The 21,116-nt window shown below is 38.4% G+C and overlaps 1 protein-coding gene across 1 annotated transcript in view; it reads right to left on the bottom strand.

The window, feature by feature from the left end:
- Positions 1 to 21,116, bottom strand: part of LOC107687581 (excitatory amino acid transporter 5-like) — a 67,621-nt gene that overhangs the window by 36,213 nt on the left and 10,292 nt on the right. The window contains exon 2 of the mRNA XM_016484967.1: positions 7,566 to 7,645. Coding sequence (XP_016340453.1) covers positions 7,566 to 7,645 — 80 coding nt within the window. The remainder of the gene's footprint in view (positions 1 to 7,565; positions 7,646 to 21,116) is intronic.

Below are 21,116 nucleotides of genomic sequence, written 5' to 3'. Positions count from 1 at the left end.
ACCGCGGCCTACAGTGAGCAGAGGCCGGGGGCTAGCGTGAGGAACGACCGGAGGGTTAGAGTGAGCAGAGGCGGCCTACAGTGAGCAGAGGCCGGGGGCTAGCGTGAGGAACGACCGGAGGGTTAGAGTGAGCAGAGGCCGGGGGCTAGCGTGAGGAACGACCGGAGGTTTAGAGTGAGCAGAGGCGGCCTACAGTGAGCAGAGGCCGGGGGCTAGCGTGAGGAACGGCCGGAGGGTTAGAGTGAGCAGAGGCGGCCTACAGTGAGCAGAGGCCGGGGGCTAGCGTGAGGAACGACCGGAAGGTTAGAGTGAGCAGAGGCCGGGGGCTAGCGTGAAGAACGACCGGAGGGTTAGAGTGAGCAGAGGCAGCCTACAGTGAGCAGAGGACGGGGGCTAGCGTGAGGAATGGTGGGAAGGTTAGAGTGAGCAGAGGCCGGGGGCTAGCGTGAAGAACGACCGGAGGGTTAGAGTGAGCAGAGGCGGCCTACAGTGAGCAGAGGACGGGGGCTAGCGTGAGGAATGGTGGGAAGGTTAGAGTGAGCAGAGGCCGGGGGCTAGCGTGAAGAACGACCGGAGTTACAGATCTTCTTTATGCACCAAGAGCTTGTAACACTCCAAAGAGAAAGAAAAACTTGAAATCGCATCATATGACCCCTTTAAATGTGTGCAACATACATACCAACCAACATACAGTTTTGTGTGTGTGTATGTGTGTTTGTGAGTTGCACAGAGGAAAGCTAATTTGGATCAACATGAGGATGAAAAAAAGACATTACAGATCTAATTTTTATGTGCACTCTCCGTGTGGTGTAAATGTAGTGTGAACTGACTCGTGCAAACGAGAGTTTTCCTAATACTTTATGAATCTCAGTAGTGACAACACAGATGACGTACAAACCGTTCACATGCGTGACTCAAGGCAGCGGCTGAACAGAGGTTCACTGCAATGTCAAACCCCACTGAATCTGTAGAAATTGTTTTCAATGGCTCCAGTGCATCTCCTCTCTTTGTTAAGGGGGTCACATTGTCATGTAATGCATCAATCGTAAGGTTTATCATATGCACTTCTATAGTATGGCTTTGTGTATTGAATAGTTGACATGATTGGTATATATATTTAGTTTCATTTTTATGTGCCAAAATACATTTCACTTTTAAGAACAAGCGACTACATTAGCATCTGATCTACTGAATGGAGGAAGATATTGCCTGTTAAACAGTTTACAAGACCAGAAGCCACTAGATTATGGAAATGCGTCATATCTGCGTATTTTGATTAGAAATGCTTAACTGCCAAGATCTTGAAATCAGATTTACTGGAATCAGTTACTGGCTCTCACAATGTCCTGAGAGATATTCATCAATACCAGACTCAGAAAGAAATAATAAAAGAGCTGGAAGCTCTTTCAGTGTAAGGAGCTCGTTTCAGTTTAAACATGATCTATTTTAGATTTGTCTCTTACGAATGGCCTGGCAACAAAAAGGCATTTTTCCAGATGCAAAATAAATAAATAAATAAATTTCCAGTTCCCGTGAACTGATACTTTTGTATCTTACAGTGTACCATTAAAAATGATAAATATAGCTCTGCTTTAAAAATTCTTGCACAATACATTCAGTTATAAGTTCTAGAATATGGCATTATAAAAAAATAAAAAAAAATCAAACAGTCACATGACCTCGCATCAAGTTATGTTCTTGTTAATCATGGTTGTTTAAAATCTAATTTTGTGTAAAATTGTCTTAACGTTTGGCACTATGATTGAATATCCAGTCAAGATGATGTTAAAAATCGTGCCTGACATTATTTTTGATTCATCCATTACACTGCAAATTAAAGGTCAATTACATTTCATATTGGGATACATAATGCAGTTTTACTGTTTCTGCCTTTACCTTTTTCTATTTCCAGCTTTCTGAGGAAACAAATTCCATTTCAGCTGTAAAGCAGCTCTGCATAAGATAGTTTAATTATTCAGCTCAATTTGTTTCAGTTAATTTTAATAAAGTTCATCAATTATGAAATGAGTTCAATTCAATTCAGCTGTAAGCAACTTTACAGAAGACAATAGTGTTATTTTTCGGCTCAAACCATTTCAGTGTTGATTAAATTCAGTTCCAGCTCAATTCAATTTAAATTTTGTTCTCATTTGATAGCGTCAGTGCCGTCAGATAGATGATATTACTGAATATTAATTGACTTTTAAACCTCAAGAGTGAATTGTAAATTGAACACAGAGAATAAACTGAAGTCTGATGACTTGTAATGCATATTAAAAAGTAATCTGTGAAAACTTTTCTGTTTCCCACTAATTAAAGCCCTCAGAGCATTCGGTATTCCTTACAGATGGATAATTGACAGGATCTTGCTTCATTACTGAGGTCAGACCGCTGGTAAACAGCCCGTTTTAGAAAAGCCAGCGACACTGTCCTATATTGATCCATAATGTCAAATACTCACCAAATCCAAAGCTGAAAGTTCATCAAGCGACCGTGAACACGCATGCAGCCACAACACGGATTGTAACGTTTGTAACAATTACGTTCAATCTGACATGTTTTTATGCCAACAAACTAATAAATTATGGGCATTTCAGTCTCAAGACGTCAAGTGCACTTGTGGTTTACAACAAAGACTTGCTACATGTCAGAAGCTCACATGCAAGAGAGATTTTCAACCAAGAGAAGTTATTAGAGGCTATAATAAGCAAGACCATAGAGGGTAATTTAAGAAGCAGTAAACACTCCAAACTGCATCAAACTATTTTGTTTCTTAGAGTCTTCACATCGACTTTATAATTCATCTAATGCATCAGACAGATGCTAAAATGGATAAGAATAACCTGGCCAGTTTACTTCCATCCCTCAGTTTCACTGGTGACAAACAGAACTCTACAATGGACAAAAGTGATGCAAAATTTAAGTAAACCAATTACAAACACAGATGCTAATGGAAGCCTCGCTATCAAATTACCCAGAGATATTTTAGAGTATTTAAATTGTAGGTTTTCTGACTGAGATAGAAAAATTAGCTATTCAAACTCAGGGCAAATATTAGTGAAAGTTCTGATGGAGTGTTTGATGATAAAGGGTCAAAAGTCAAAATGCTCTCAATGTTTGGTTGAAAGATCGAGTATCACTTTTACACATCACTTGTCCACAAACCATGATCATTTTTCCTGGCATAGCCAAAACTCTTGTAAATTGTACTTTTACTCACTACTAACTTTGGCGAATTAGTTCATTTGGACAAATTATGTAAGTTATACATGTTTCTTTTTTTATTTTAATTGTTTGCATTTAGAGTAAATGTATCTGTTCAAACAATACTGTATTTAATGCTGTCACTCTAACTGGTTTGTGCTAGGCAAAGACGTAATTTATAAATTAAATATATATCTAAATAAATCAATTCCCCAGCTGATCGATTAAGAATTAGACACATTTGTTTGTGCTACAAGTTTTTGTAAATGTTGTGCTTAAATATACAAATTAGTCATTATTAAATAAATATGCCCTAATTTCTAGAACATACCGAATTTCTTGAATTTTTGTTTAATTTTATTGACATATTAGAGTTGAAGCTTTTTACAGATGGAATTTTGGATTTTTTTAGGGCTGAAATGATGTGCTCGATTATGTTGATTAAAAATAAGTCAATTTGAATGGAATGCGTCGAAGCGTTGCACTGTTTATCTGATCTGTTTCACACAAAACAAGACTCACTGACAGATGACTGACAGATGCCTTTTAATTCTTGGCACTTTATTTTTTCATGTTGGGATTTTTTATTTTTTTTTATTTGTAAAGCAAGTATTTTATGAGAAAATGTTTAAATAAAACATTGAAAGATAAATGGCAGAAGTTATGGTCATTTTGTATTTGTAGGTTAACTAAGATTATTGGTAAGGATTACTAGACTGATCATAAAATAATAAATAGATTCAATGTAAAAAAAAAAAAAAATCGATAGAATAAACGAGTAATCGGGGAAAAAAATCGATAGATTAAAAGATCATGAAATTAATCGTTTGTTACAGCCCTACTTTTTTTTTTTTTTTTTACAACAGCCAGAAAAAAAAAATAAAAAAAAAAAAAAAAAAAAAAAAAAAAAACATTTTCATCACGTTTTTAGGAATAAAATGTTATACCAATAAGTATGAATCTTACCAAATAAGTCATTTTTCTTACCATAATGACAGATATATAATATATGTTTTAAGCATAAAATCACTTAATTTTGATAATTTCAAAGACTTAAAATGTTTGTTGTTTTAGGTTACCAATGTAAGTAATGCAGCCTTTCTAAAATATTGTCAGTAATTTGATAATTCAAAATTATAGTGATAAACATTATTTAAAAATATCAAAATATGTCTTACCACCCTACCATTTTTCTAACCTCACTTTGATGGGGTTTTTTTTTTTACACAGATATACAGTATATCAATGGAAGTAAAATTGGTTGGGAATGCATTTCATGTTGACTTTAAAGTCGGACACTTTTATGTCCCACTTGGCAAATTATTTTGTCCCAAATACTGGAACAAGAACATTACACTTTTCAATTATGGTTCCTCAAATCAGGTCAGAAACCTTTCAGACATTGATTATTTACATCACACCAGAAGTTTTGAATGAGTTCTTCTCAGATAATGAGTTCTTCTCAGAAGATGTGAAATGAATTTCTGTATGAATATGAGGCATTCGGTACAAGACAAACTTAATTAAACTAGTCATACTGCCACATTTTAATTTGAGGCTCATCAGGAGAAAAAAGAAAACACTAGAGAACTATTATACAAGAACATTCTGATCCGGTGTCGAGTATGGCATTCTGTCTGCATAATAAAAAACATTTCATGAGCTGAACAGAAAAATGCACATATATTAACTATATTTCAGAAAAAAATCAAGTATTTATAGATTGCTCTCTAATTTTGATCTCCACTGTATATACTGTATATATGATATATATGATATATGAATGGTCAATGCTCTCTGATGTGAGATACTTTAAATATATGCTAACATATCAAAAGCTCTGCGCTTCCAGGAACTGAATGGGATTTTCTCAGAAATGGTGTCAGTGGACTATTAACACAGCTCCTGTTTCCATTGCTGCCAGACCCTTTAACCCACTGATATGCGGTACACACTCCTTTCCGCATCAGTGGACCAGTGTTTATGTCTTAAAATTGGACGTTTCAAGTTTATGGCTGTGTTAAACACATCATCAAATCATCCTTTTTATCTTTTATTCCCAGATTATGTGCTTTGACAGTTTCATAACATGGGCAGCCATATTGCACTATACCAATGCCCAGAAACCAGGGGTCACTTATTTTGGCTACTTTCAGTGGTATGTCACTTATTTGGGGCTTGTTTTGTCATACCTGGTTGCTTATTTTTCTAGTAAGATCACAGATAATTGCAATGCAGCTGGGTATTTGTGTAAAGGGTATTTGTTGTGAGCATGATGCACATGGCTCAATCAAGAAAGGCTCTCAATTTAGCACAGCTGGGCCAATTTGTTTAATGACAAAGATATTGATTTATTAAAATTAAAAAATGAGCTGATGGCAGGCATGTGAGATGAAGCCAGTGATCATTTGTAGTCTGAAGGCCAAGGGGCATTTATACATATCCCTCACTTACGCTCTCAAAATGGCTTCACGTGAGCGCATCTCCTCTGCACTACAAGCGAGCTGCTGCATGCTGCGATTCAAGACTTTTGCATGCGTTTTGGGACAGTTGACAGATTTGTCACTTAATCGGGTCACTGTTGCATCGTCACAAAAGTCTATCATTTGCACTTCTTTTTAAACCATTTGGCACTCGCATGCTCCAGAGACGGTTTTCTGTGGGCTCACAGTCACATCCAAAGCGCACACATAAAGCCGCCTCACAAACACCTCACGAGTACCAAATTGAGTTATTTTTCAATAATTATCCAAATACACACAAAATCATGTCAAAATGGCCGTCCTGGCGAGTATCCTCGTAAACACACTCGGTTTTGTCTTATGTGAATGTAAACCGTTGAGAAAGAAAACGTATGTGAATCAGTATATTGAATCTGTGTATTCGTCTTCTGACAGCTGTCTAATAAAGCTGTGCTGTCTGTCTGTCATTAATGTTAATCAAACAACAAAAGACAAAGAGATATTCACTCACTGCTCCTGAATCACTTTTGTAATTCATTTTAAGGATTAATCTGTTTTTTATTTAGAGTTTATTCAATTTCTGCATAGTTCTGTAACTGTATAGCCTGCTACTGTTAGTTTTCAAAGTGAAATTCAGGTCCTGAGTTTAATTGATAATATTGGTTAAACAAATTACAAAATTCAGTGATGTTCTCTGTGTGGAGTAACGTCTGGCAGTCGCAGCTTGTACTTGGTATTAAAACAAATAGAAAGCAAACAAGTAGCATTAATAGTCATTAATTTTAGTTAACATATGATATGATAGATTTGAGATTTTTATTCTTATTTTACATGTATACTTGTAAAATAATCATTAGGTCATGAATTAGGTCATGAATATTGTCTCAAATGTCATGGAAATTCATTGGTAAAAATGTGAATGGATCAAAAATAACACATACTTGACACAAATTGGGTAACTATAACACATTAGTGTGTAAAAAATGTCAACACGCTTTCTGTGTTGGCAGGATTAACACATTGTTTGAGTTAAAATGAACACAAAATCGGTTGCCCTTATCTAGACACAATGGTATATTAGGGAAAAAAAAAAATGTTTGTGTTGTTTTCAACACATCCTTTCTAAAAGTGTCCAGCTAAAAGCAGTTTAAGGACAGGAATTTTTTTGGAACGTGGTTTCTAGTAGGGTCAAGCTATAGTTTAAGTGGCTGACCAGATTGATCAATAGTGACAGTAAAGACATTTATAATGTTACCAAAGATTTGTATTTATAACTTTCTATTCATCAAAGAATCCTGAAAAAAAAAAAAACATCACAGTTTAGTAATGATGCTGAAAATTCAGCTTTACCATCACAGGAATAAATATAAATGTAAAATATATTATAATATTATATTTCACAATATTACTGTTTTTACTGTATTTTTGATCAAATACTTTTGAACGGTAGTGTAGCACAAACATAAATATAATTCTTCAAGCTACACTCTAAAAAATGCGGGGTTGTTTCAACCCAACTTGCTGAAAATTCAGCTTTACCATCACAGGAATAAATATAAATGTAAAATATATTATAATATTATATTTCACAATATTACTGTTTTTACTGTATTTTTGATCAAATACTTTTGAACGGTAGTGTAGCACAAACATAAATATAATTCTTCAAGCTACACTCTAAAAAATGCGGGGGTGTTTCAACCCAACTTTGGGTCAAATATGGACTAACCCAACTGTTGGGTTACATTTTTACATTACATTTTTAACCCAAACGTTGGGTTAGTCCATATTTGACCCAAAGTTGGGTTGAAACAACCCCGCATTTTTTAGAGTGTAGGAATGAAGATCTGCAGACATAAAATCAGCTTGTTATCCATCGAGAGCATTATCAAGTCTCACCTTGACACGACCAGAGGCAAAATCAACATCTTCAACATCCTCATCAGCAGCTCTCCAGGAAACTGGAAGTATTTCACTTCCTAGAGTAGAAAAGAGACACAACAATCAACAAAACACTGACCAGTCACAACTTTCGAAGTAGAAAATGTTGAATATGAACATGTGAGAAAATACTTTATATGGCTTGGTGGTCAAATACTTTATTTGGCCTCAAGGCTTCTTTCCTAGTTTTCTGGGAAAGATGATTTTGTAAAAGCCCTTCGAATTTCTTTGGTTTAGGGTTGCCATTCAGCGGTAAGGCCTTGTTTCAAGATGATAAGGTTTTGCTTTCATAGGAATGAAATGGCCATTAGACATCGAGTTGAGGTTTTGAAATTGAACATTCCCAGAAACGATCTAAAGACAATAAGGTTCCCAGTTGAGAAATTACAACACAAAAAGTCTAATAAGGTGGGTCTGCTGTTGTTGTGTTGGGGTCAGTTTGACCCACACTCAATTTTCAAACTGCTTGAACACTGGTTAAACTGTTTATTTCTTAACAATTGTTTAGAAAAAAGAAAAAAAACAGCAAAATGTAGCTTGTCAAACTAAAATATAAAATAAATGAGGACTTAAGAAATTTAGGACTCATTTTCTGAATCATGCAAAAAACAAACAAACAAAAAAAACAGTTTCTCTGTCTAGTTGAAATTCACAGTCAAAAATCTGTCAGAAGTTTTTTTTGCTTAGTTTTTGGATCTCAGTTACTAGACTGTTTCAGCACTGAAAAGAAGTGTGTGAAACCCATTTGACCTTCGAAAGGGTTTGATAACCAGACATAAAGGTACAGGATGTGCAAATAGCAGTAAATACTATTTACTGTAAATGCAAATAATGTTAGATACTATTTCAGGGTTTCTGCATGTTTTGTGAAGATAAATTTAAGGTTTTTGTAAAGACCTTTAAGACCAAGTTAAGAAAATTTAAGGAATAAATGGAAGGGGACACAAAGAAATTCCAGAGTTTATGATTAAATCAAGAACAAATATCTTCTAGTGGGTTTAGAAAAACATACCTTTTCAAAGCAAAAACAAGTTTATTTTTCTGACCCCATTGAAAAATATTTGTTCTTGTTTTATGCATAACCTCGCTTAATATTGCTAAATTTAATATAGAAAATACTTTTTTTTTTTCGTTTTCTGTTTTTACATGGTGCTGTTCTTTGGCAGTTTGATCCACAACACAAAAGTTGTAACCAGTTATTGAACAGAACAGAAAGGATACATTTAAGCAGAAAACAGCTGCAATCAGTATTGAGTTTGCTGCAGCACTTCTCTTTATTGGCACTGAGCAAGACCACAGTCTGAAACTAAAGAAACGGCCTTGTGATAATGCCCAAATCTCACTCTCTCAGTGCTTGGATGTTTGGCCCGCGGTCAGGACTCTGAGAAAGCCTCTTTGCTTTAAGCTCTGCTGGTTTTGTGTCATGCTATGAGAGCAGAGGACTGAATTAATCCATCTTAAAACTCAGAGCACCACTCCATAGACTGCTCACAGACTAATAAACAATTATAAATCTGAATATATATATTCAGATTTTAAATTCTGTTTTGATGAGTGGTTGCTGATAAATGCAAATGTCTAAATGTCTAAATGTCAAAAACTGTCATTAATAAATGCATAAATTCACACAAAGTTTTAAGTATAAATATGCATGCCAGCACAAACGGTGGTATAGGCATGGGTAAAATTACTTTACATAATCACATTATTGCATGTGGATTTAATCAATGCAAATGGAGTTCATATAATTTAATTTTCCATTTGAGAGCAATTATTTGTCCAACAGAATTGGCCTGTTAGATACATACATATTGTTGCGTGTATGCAAATTATATTTTATAATCAATGCATTCCTGTTTCCATTCAGTTGCAATTTAAATAAAAAAATACAATGTCCTTCCACAGCACAACTCAATTTCGTCTCGCAGGCTGTTACACCAACCTAGCAGGGCATTTGTGTGCTATTTTTTTGTGTCAGCACAGATGAGCATGCCATAAAGATGGCATGGATGAGGATACTGAAATATCTTTTATAAAAATAAACTTTTATTGCTCAGAAGTTGATTGCTTGGGAAACATTGTTGAGATAAAATCCTATAAGAGACATGTGTGAGGGGTCTTTTCTTTAGAAGAAGCGTCTCATTCCCTATTCAGGGAACATGGGTTAAACAAGTAACCCATGTTCCGTAGATGTTCATTTACGTAGGTTCAATGAACCCTGCACGAATGCGCCAAGCTAAGCACTGCACTTCTGGCTTGAAACAAAATAGGCCAGGATAAAACCAGATGACTGGTCCAAGCAGAAAGAGCCCGGGAACCAGGAGCCGCATCTAAATCAAGGTTGTAAAACCTGATAAAATTGTGAGGGGAGGACCAGCCTGGCATCACACATACCGCTTTTCCACCAGTCCTGGTGCCGGAGCCCAATTGGGAACCGGGCTGCACTTTTCCACTCAAAAAAATCCTGGGCCAGTGCCCAGATCCTGGTTCAGAACCGGCCCCCGAAACCTTGCTGGTCTCGAACAAGGGAACCTATAACGTTGGTAGGCGGAGTTTCCACTACAGACTGCAGTTTGAAAGGCACCATTTTTAAAAGCCATCAGAGTTCAGGTAAATTAACAACATTAACACAACAATTAAATATGTCAGTTAAGCAGTGGTCGGCAGAACAGATCAACGTTCTCCTTCTGCAAGAGATAACAAGCGATTCCTATCACAGGTTGGTGACATAGAAGGATCTGCTCCCTGCCAGTGGAAACGTGAGCCGGTTCTGAACGAGTGCCACTCTTGGCTGAGCACCGACTCCAGCTACGGCACCAGCCCCAGTGGAAAAGCGGTAACAGATATCCTCCAGGGGAACTCCTCTGAAAAGAGCTTGAGAGGAAGCAAAACTCCTGGTAGAGTGAGCCCAAATGCCTAATGCTGCAGAGAGACCTCGCACTAGAGGTCTACACGGAGGACCCGAGACCCGAGGACCCGGGACCCACGGCTGGAACTTTCTTGGCAAGGAGGATTGTGTGCATCACAGTCAGGTACAAGGGAGAAGGCTTCTTACATTAGATAAGACAAAAAGTAAAATTTTCTCAACTTGTTTATCGACTTGTTAATAGCAATTTGCTGTGGAATATGTGCCAATCGGGTCCAGTCGGGTCTGTGTCTTCCTGGTCGGGTTCGGGTCCATCTTTCAAATAATCGACGTCCGCGTCGGTTCCGGGTAGTACAATTTTGACATTTCTCGGTTCTGCACTGGCCCGGGTCCAACTTTCAAAATAATAGACGGGTCCGGGTCGGTTCAGTGTAGCACATTTACGGGTCTCTTCGGGTTCGGGTACGAATTTTTGGACCCGTGTAGACCTCTACCTCGCACCTCATATGCAAGCGAGATAGCGTCCCTAACCCAATGAGAAACCCAAATGAGAAAAATACCTTAACAAGGCCTGGAGCAAACTCCATGCATGATTCACTCACAGAGAGAGCCTGCAAATCCCCTACGCGCTTGATAGAAGCCAGTGCCAATAGAAGCATCACCTTAAGGGTCAGAATCCGGTTGGGAGCAGACTCCAAAGGCTCAAAAGGCGACTCTGATAAGCCCTCCAGGACAATAGACAAGTCCCAGGAAGGAACACTGACAAGGCACGCAGGTATCAGATGCCTGATCCCACGCATAAACGGAGACCAGACAATGCCTACCTACGGGGACTTTGTCCGAATCCTGACGAGCAGCGACAGCTACGACATAAACCCTCAAAGTCGTGGCAGCTGCTCCAGCCGCAAACTTCTCCTGCAAAAATTCCAGTATTGAACAAATTGGGCAGTTGACTGGATCTACTACATGAGCCGAACACCAACACTCAAAAACCTTCCACTTGGAAAAATAAAGCCTCCTAGTGGAATGAGCCTTAGCATTATCAATGTTCTCCTGAACATCAGCAGGTAGACCAGAGGTTACTACCGATCACCCTTGATCGGCCACACCCACAGCCTGCAAATCTCGGGCCAAGGGTGCCAGATCCTGCCCTGGAGATGGGACAGCAGGTCTTTCCTGACTGGAATCTCCCATGGGGCGTACTCCACAAGGGAGACCAGCTCCGAAACCAAGTCTGGGATGGCCAAAACAGGACTATCAACAGGAGGTGAACCCCGCACTCTTTCACTCTGCACAAGACCGTCCGAATCAACTTGACTGGCAGAAACACGTAAAGTCTGAGATCCAGCCACGGATGAGCAAAATCATCTATCCCCAGAGGTATTGGATGACACAGGGAGAAACAAAGGGGACATTGGATCGATTCCTGCGAAGCAAAGAGACCTACCTCCGCCTTGCTGAAAACACTTCAAATCTGAGCCACCGTCCGACGGTTCGGCATCCAGTCACCTGACCTGAGTTTCTGACTCGACAGGAAGTCCACTGTGTAGTTCAGAACCCCTGGGATGTGAACTGCTCTCAGTGAAACAACCTTGCAAAAAGTTACGATAGCAACTGTGTGACACTCTCAGTAGGTGGAGGGCCGGCCATGAGGGGTGAACTCCTTTGAGTTTTATCAACCACAGAAATGGTCTCATATGAAGCAGCCCTAGGGGCAGTACAGGAGAAGCCATGAGACCTAGGAGCCTGTGATGTATGCCCACCAAAACATGATGGCCTAGCTTGAGCGGGCTAAACATGTTCTGACAACGTAGACTTGAGCAGGAGCCAAACAGGACTGCATCGAGACAGAATCGAGCTGGACCGCAAGAAAACGGTCCGCTGAGAAGGAGTGAGAACACTCTTCTGGGCGTTCAGCCTGAGGCCAAGAGACCGAATGTGGTGAAGAAGAATGTCCCTGTCTCGACACACAAAACTCCTTTGATTGGGCCAGGATGAGCCAATCGTCCAGGTAGTTGAGCACACGGATGCCCTGGAGCCTCAGCGGTGCCAGAGCAGCATCCATACACTCTGTGAATATCCATTGAGCCAAAGCCAGACCAAATGGGAGAACCTGATATTGGTACGCCTTTCCCCCAAAGGCAAATCTGAGGAGCCTCCTGTGTTGCTGAACAACCTGAATATGAAAATAAGCATCCTTCAGGTCTACAGTGATGAACCAATCCCCTACACGAATAAATATTCAGGCTATGCAGATCCAGGATGGGGCACAGACTTCTTCGAGACAAGGAAATAACGACTGAAAAAAACGTGATTTATGTCCGAAGGAGGAATCCTCTCTAAAACTGTACTTAAGTACCGTAACTAAGTATTCTGTTTCAGTGCATGTCTCTTTAAATGATAATGAGCTATTACTCACTCCACCCCTCTCTTCCGTGGGGCATGTCCACACAAGACATGTGAATTGCTGCCTTGGACTCCATATATGGCTTGGAGGTGGTCTTATTCAAAAATATTTTCATCTGATGTCCCCTTTAACATCACTGGTGTCTAGGAGAAACAATTGAGATATTACAGAGAGTTCATTGGTGATTTTTCTTTCATTGGGACTGGAAGAGAAAGCATTTATTGGAAAATCACAAATGAGATTTTGCTTGTTTATAGATCTATTTATCTCACAGAGATTTCAGAGCAAATACCAACAATGTCTCAAACTGTGATCTTTCAAAATTTCTCAAATTTAAAATATTACAGAAATTTCATATTTAATTTCTTTAATTGGGAAAGGAAGAAAGAATGGAAAAGGATAAGAAATAAAAGTACTAAATGTGGAAAAGCACTACATGCTTGTCTATAACTTTTATTTACAATTAAAAAAGCTAAAATTGTTGGAGGATGTTTTTCAAGAAAATACTATTTCAGTTTTTCTACTTCAAAATTTCAAGTTTAATTCAATGTGCTTTCTTGTGAAATTTTATTGTGAAAACTGTTTCAAAGTAAATCTCACACCAAATATGTTGTTTACAATAAGTGTTTTGCTTTGACATTTTGACCTAATGCAGTGACATTTTTACTTTTTTCAACCGCTGTATACAGAGCTTCTCAGAGAATTGAGTTACTCTCAGAATAAAAATAAATAAATAAATCTTGTGTGTCAATGCGCTGGATATATCAAAATGACTTTACTCCAGTACAACGGTCTCTCTAATTACTCTGAACCCTTTTAATGTAATAGCTCCTTAGAGACGACAATAATTTCTAAGGAGAAACAATGGCTGGGAAAGAAAATCATCCCATCAAACATTTCCAATCTGCCTGTTGCAGTATTAAAAACGATATTCTCTTTCTTCCTATATGGATTAGGTCACTTTAATTATAGTGGGAGCCACTTTGTCGCTGTATCTGCAGGTCTTGGAGAAGAAATTATGAAAGGATGGGTCGTATTTGTTGAATTTCTTTCTCATGTTGCAAAATGTACAGACCCATAATTTACAATGGAACAATGATTGCCATTATTTCTTTAAGAACATCTCATGCTTTGTTTTTGAATCCTCAGTTTTTGCTGTAGAATTGTAATCATATACCTTTGTTCCTTCACACTGAGAAGAATTAAAAAGCAGCTGTTTAAAAATTAGCCATTGTTTTGTGCATAAGTGGCTCATCTGTGTGCGATAGCAGAGGCCGGATTGCACACGTGTTTCTAAAGCATAGCAAGGAACATCATGCTTATATTATATGGTTAAACAGAGGCTGGGTGGTATACTGAACAACAACACAAAAGCAGTCTGCAAGACATCGATAGGTGGTTACACAAGAAAAAGAATAGTGAAATGTGAAAATACAGAGCACAATATGTCCTGAACAAATCAGATGAATAAGTTATTTAGTTGGTTACGGTTACTTTGCAACATCATAACTTGCCTCATTAACATTGAATTCAACCATTGTGATGATATTAGTTTTACGGTTTTGTACTCATCCTCAGGCCATCTAAGATGTAGATGAGTTTGTCTGTTTATCTGAATAGATTTTGAAAAATTTAGCATCTATCCACAATATTGCTTTCTCCAGTGAAAAAGTCATTTCGACTGAATCAGGAGAGAAATATTCACAGAAAACAGCGAAACAAACAAGCAAAAACAGTACAAAACAGCTCTAAACAAATATGTCGGTAGATTTTGATGTGAGAGACAACAGGAGATGGACTTTTTCACTGGAGGAAGCGTTATTATGGATTATGAACTCATATTTAAGCTGTAAGCAACGGTTTGAAGTTAAAAATGTCTTGATGAATTTATTCATTACAAACATTCAGCTTTTGGCTTCTCAAGATGTTAATTGATGGACTGGAGTGGTGTGGATTACTGTGATGTTTTTATCAGCTGTTTGGACTCTCATTCTGACGGCACCCATTCACTGCAGAGGATCCATTGCTGAGCAAGTGATGCAATGCTACATTTCTCCAAATCTGTGATGAAGAAACAAACTCATCTACATCTTGGATGGCCTGAGTGAGTACATTTTCAGCAAATTGTAATTTTTGGGTGAACTACTGTACTTTGGGTGAAGACTATTGTTTTGTATTACACGTTTAGATTTTGGACTTGTAATTTTTATCACTCCATTATACTTTCAACAGACAGAAAAAAAACTGTTTTATATTTATTTTGCCATATTTGTAGGAATAAAATGTTATATAAATCAGGTGGATGTTATATAAACTACCCGTCCTGTAAAAACCTTCAGAATATAAACAGGAATAAAACTGTAAAGTTTGGTGTGAATGCAACTGAGGAGGAGATTTCTGGCTCAATGCATGAGAAAAACGCATTGCCTTTCAAGTTAAGTATTGTAATTGAAAACTATCTACAGTACAGAAATCTACTAAAAAGTGTAATACAATATTTAAATGTGTATTTTGGATGTTTACTTTCCACTAGTCTGAAAGTAGACAAGGAAATCACATTGCACTGATGCCAAATAAATTAATAATTTTATACATTTGAAAATATGAATCATTATGAATAATCGTAACTTTTGGTTTCTCCGTAATTGATGGGATGCTTGCTAAGCAAAACAAGAACAAGTCTTTCTAGCAGTCTGCTGTGCTCTAAAAGCCACTTCATGTAAGTTTTAGAGCACAGTGTTTCTTTGTTAGTCTCTAAAAAGCAATTTAGGCGTGAGTGCCTCAGTGTCCTTGCTGAGTGGAACATTTTAGCAGATGTTTAAGAGCAAAATCTCATAGAGGCTGAACACTGAACATCTGAACCCTCACTGCAGAGCCTCATTCAGACTACTGAACCGCTGTGGGTCAAACTAATGAATTTCACTCAGTTCACATTTTTGACCTGTACCATTTTTAAGTGTTTTCTGAATTTATTTGGTATATGATTTGTTTCTTGTTCCTCTTAACCGTTCAGGCTCCTGAAGTTGCATTAATTATTCTTTTTTAGTAGCATATACTTCTAACGAATAACGAAAAATAAATGCATTTAGATGTATAATTTAAAAAAATAAATTTTTCTATTTCAGTGCATGAAATGGACTTATTCATTTATTCGTTCATAAATAAATAAAACCATTCTTAAAACTGTGTTTACACAGATTAGGCTATTCAATGACTTTTTAGAGCATAAATGCAACCCAGTATTTTGCCTTAACAGCAAATGTGGTAACAGATTCAATTTATTTCTTTTCATTTATGTTTAATAATATCTTCTTTATTATTTATTAATATTACTTAGAAAACTGCACATTTAACTACTCGTCATATAAACAAACCGTCAGCAACTAAGTGAGTTAGTAAGCTATATGTGTTTGATTAATTAAGATGAACCGACTCATTAGTATCCTTCGTTCGGGTACTACAGTGGCTGTGCCTTAAGCTTCTTTATTCATTCTTTACGTATAAAAAAAAACGGCTCTCTTGTTGTCATGTAGTCTCGCTGTATGCTTTTGATTCTTTATCAGATTCTTTTTTTATTATTCTTATCAGAGTCATTCGAATCATTCGCAGCTTTTTCATTCATTCAAAAAACCTGACTCATAAGAGTCATTTTGAGGAGTCATGCTACACTAGTCGCACTGTAGTTTTAGATTCACTAAAAATAACTGCTTTTAGTCATTTGTTTTGTAATCCAACAAAATCCGTGTATCATTTGTTCATTTGATTTTTGATTTAATATTGAAAATAGAAAAACTTACAATATGATTGTAAAAGGTTTGTTATTCATTCTCCCAGAGTCAGCTCAACAAAGTAAAAGTGAAGGTCTTGGAACTGAGCCAGAAATAGAAAATGTTCAAGATTGAGAAAGAAAGGCAAAACAATGAGACAGAGAGGGAAGAGACAGAGGCAGAACAGGAAGATATGGAGAGTGAGGCAGCCACAGCCATGTACACAAGGGAGAAAGAGCCAGAAGACTTTGAGTTTTTGCTTCAGTTCCAAAATCCATCAGATCCTGCCCATGTAAAGAAATACAATATAACATACAATGTGGCCTTTTCTGAATTTAAAAATTCAGTAGGACCCTGTCGTCCAATTTTGGCATTCCCAAAAAATGAACAAGGACGTTTGTTTCAGGGACAGTGGTATGAAGGACACCCCTGGTTAGACTATTCTCCTGAGAATGATGCACTGTTTCAGCTGCAGGCTTTTCATGAATGATGAAAAGTGCAAGAGCAGGACAGGTTGGAAGTCAGTGGGGGTAATCTGTGGAAGCAGGCTAAAGGGAAAATGAAGGAGCATTGCAGGACAGAGTCACACATGCTAGGCATCATTCGGTGGAAAGCCTTTAAAAGAAAGGCATTGGATAAAGCTTTGGAAAAGGCCGACTTTGAAATGCAAGCAGCCAAAGAAAGAGAAAGGCAAAACAACAGGGAGGTTATCTACCGACTGACTGATATTATATTGCACTTGGCAAAACAGGCATGGCATTCAGAGGTGACAATGAATGCCTCTCAAGTTCGAACAAAGGACATTTCTTAGAGCTGGTGGAGTAGGTTAGCCAATATGACAGTGTTCTTAAGCTTCATCTTGACAACAACAAGGAAAAACAAACCTCAGGTGTCTCTCCTCTCAAACCGAATACAAAATCACCTAATTAGAGCAAAGGCTATTTATGTGAAACAGGTCATACTGAAGCATAGGGAAGCATCGATATTTTCAATTTTACTTGATGAGACTATTGATGTATCACACATTGAACAGATGTGCTTTGTGGTGCGTTATGTACATGACATGACCATAAAGGAGCGCTTCATTCAGCTGTGTGATGTTCAGTCAACAACAGGAGAACAGCTTGAAAACCTAGTAATGCACTTGCTGAAGGGCAACCAGCTGAAAGCCGAGGACGTCCATGGCCAGGGTTATGATGGAGCAGCCTTACAAAGGACTACAGTCCAGAATACAAAAGCAAAATGAAAAGGCAATATATGTTCATTCCAATGCTTATTGCTAGAATCTTGTATTAGTGGAGAGTGCAAAGTCTAGCATACACTTTGTCCGTTTTTTTTACAGTAGTTGAAAAACTTTACACCTTTATTGCCAACTCCACAAAACGACATGCAGCTGTTGTTCAAACACAGCAAGCCATGAATGCTGGCCAGCGTGCCCTTGAGCTACAGAAGCTCTCGGACACCCGATGGAGTTGCAGGGAAATAGCCCTCAGGCCTCTTTTAGAAAATGCCTCCCTGCAGTTGTTCAATTCCTGGAAGATCTGACAGAGTCTGAGCCACCTGAACCACCTGAACCACCTGAACCTATCTATTGGGGGGATTTGACTGGCAAAAAAGTTTTACTAAATATAAAGTAGGCTACATTGTATAGTTAGCTTTAACGTATTAGAATACTAACATCTTGGGGAACACTCTAATTTCAGAGTACAAACATAACAATGTTTTCCCATCAATTGCTTCCTCAAGACCTCAGGACACCTGCTTGAATCCTGCCATCTAGTGGAACAAGCCCACTAATTACTCATGAGACAAGTGGAGCTGAAGATCGGCGGTTAATCAAGTAATATTGTTCCTGAATCAAAGAATGCATTTCCTCACATAAAGAACTTTGAAGCGGACTCATTTTAAAGCCCACTAAGTTTTATGAAATTATACAATACCACTGCATGATGAACAGATTGAATTCTAAGTTGATAATGACTTTGGATACAAAGCGCTGGATAAAAAAAAAGATCATTATCCTTTCTGGACCCTGACATTATCTGTCGTTACATGGAAAAGAGCAGTATGCGTTCTTCAATACTTCTCATTTTGTTTTACCTGGGTCAAAAAAAAAAAGAGCAATTCAGATCATTTATTTTTGAATGAACTATTTCTTTAAATACATCTGCACAACACTGAGGCCTTGGTGCCTGATGTGGTCATAAAGTCTGCTCATGAAAATGAAAATCCCTCAAATTTTGTTTTTAGAAATAGATAATAGGTGAGTATCATGGGCTTCGCTAGGCCATTTTTAGGGGGGCTATAGCCTAAAATGACTACTCAGCCCCCCTAAAATTTAGCGATTAGCTCCATAAAATGTACACGAATTCGTGATTGCCTCAGTCCCCTTTAATAAATTTCATATGAAAACGGTGGCAGACTTCGATCGGCTCCTCCCCATTTTTCAGCGCATTTTTTTCGGCGCAGAGCGAGAAACCGAGGACAAGGTGTGTGTTCATCGATAGATTGTTATAATATCTGCATCTGTGCAGTTCTATGTCATAAATACAGTTTACAAAATATCATGGGGGAGCAATCGGTTCCCCATCTATACTGTAGTAGCCCAAGTTTTCGCTGCGTTCACCCCTCATCACACCAGGTTTCCTCTAGTGAAAATGAAGCACATGAACGTATAGACCTACTTTATAAAACGATCAGGTTTCCATTTTCATTTGAATATATATTATATATACACTGAACAAAATTATAAACGCAACACTTTTGTTTTTGCCCCCATTTTTCATGAGCTGAACTCAAAGATCTAAGATTTTTTCTATGTACACAAAAGGCCTATTTCTCTCAAATATTGTTCACAAATCTGTCTAAATCTGTGTTTCTGCACAAACTGTCAGAAACCGTCTCAGGGGAGCTCATCTGCATGCTCGTCGTCCTCATCTGGGTCTCGACCTGACTGCAGTTCGTCGGCGTAACTGATTTGAGTGGGCAAATGCTCACATTCGATGGCGTCTGGTACTTTGGAGAGGTGTTCTCTTCACGGATGAACCCCGGTTTTCACTGTACAGTGCAGATGGCAGACAGCGTGTATGGCGTTGTGTGGGTGAGCGGTTTGCTGATGTCAATGTTGTGGATCGAGTGGCCCATGGTGGCGGTGGGGTTATGGTATGGGCAGGTGTATGTTATGAACAACGAACACAGGTGCATTTTATTGATGCATTTTGAATGCACAGAGATACTGTGACGAGATCCTGAGGCCCATTGTTGTGCCATTCATCCACGACCATCACCTCATGTTGCAGCATGATAATGCACGGCCCCATGTTGCAAGGATCTGTACACAATTCCTGGAAGCTGAAAACATCCCAGTTCTTGCATGGCCAGCATACTCACCGGACATGTCACCCATTGAGCATGTTTGGGATGCTCTGGATCGGCGTATACGACAGCGTGTTCCAGTTCCTGTCAATATCCAGCAACTTCGCACAGCCATTGAAGAGGAGTGGACCAACATTCCACAGGCCACAATCAACAACCTGATCAACTCTATGCGAAGGAGATGTGTTGCACTGCGTGAGGCAAATGGTGGTCACACCAGATACTGACTGGTTTTCGGACCCCGCAGGACCCCCCAATACAGTAAAACTGCACAATTTAGAGTGACCTTTTATTGTGGCCAGCCTAAGGCACACCTGTGCAATAATCATGCTGTCTAATCAGCATCTTGATATGCCACACCTGTGAGGTGGATGGATTGTCTCGGCAAAGCAGAAGTGCTCACTAACACAGATTTGTGAACAATATTTGATAGAAATAGGCCTTTTGTGTACATAGAAAAAGTCTAGGATCTTTGAGTTCAGCTCATGAAAAATGCGGGCAAAAACAAAAGTGTTGCATTTAGAATTTTGTTCAGTGTATGTACTGACCTGTTTTTTATTTATTCATCAAAAATAAGACAAATTCCATGAAATTCCGCGTTATAGAGTAAATTCCGTTTTTATGACTGGATTCCGCGATTCTGTCCATGTTTTCTGCATCGCGGAAATCATAGGGCCCTACTAATGTAGCAAACGAATATGATAAGCTCATTGTGAGAGTAAAAGACGAGGACATTGTTGTTTATTTACTGAGCATTGAGTCTCTTCAACTAGGTGACAATGTAGCGTTAAATCACCATTCAACAGACTCAAGCCACCACCGCACTGCCGTCTATTGGACTGTAGAAAGATACTAACTTTTCAATCTGCTACATTACTGACTGTACTGACAAACTGTGCTGACACTGTGTCTGCGGCTGCAACAGAACGCGACAAATCGAACGTTGAAAATCATTTGAACTTCTGTCAGCACGTCATAAATGGAACGAGGCTACACCGGACACGAGCGGTGCGACAAAATACAATAGAATTCTATTGTATTTTGTCGCGCCGTGCGATGTGATGTGACCGATGTGATAAGCATGAGTTCTGGGC

Source organism: Sinocyclocheilus anshuiensis, unplaced genomic scaffold, assembly GCF_001515605.1.
Source record: "Sinocyclocheilus anshuiensis isolate Anshui unplaced genomic scaffold, SAMN03320099.WGS_v1.1 scaffold2067, whole genome shotgun sequence".
Classification (NCBI taxonomy): domain Eukaryota; kingdom Metazoa; phylum Chordata; class Actinopteri; order Cypriniformes; family Cyprinidae; genus Sinocyclocheilus; species Sinocyclocheilus anshuiensis.
This window is presented reverse-complemented; position numbering and strand designations above follow the sequence as displayed.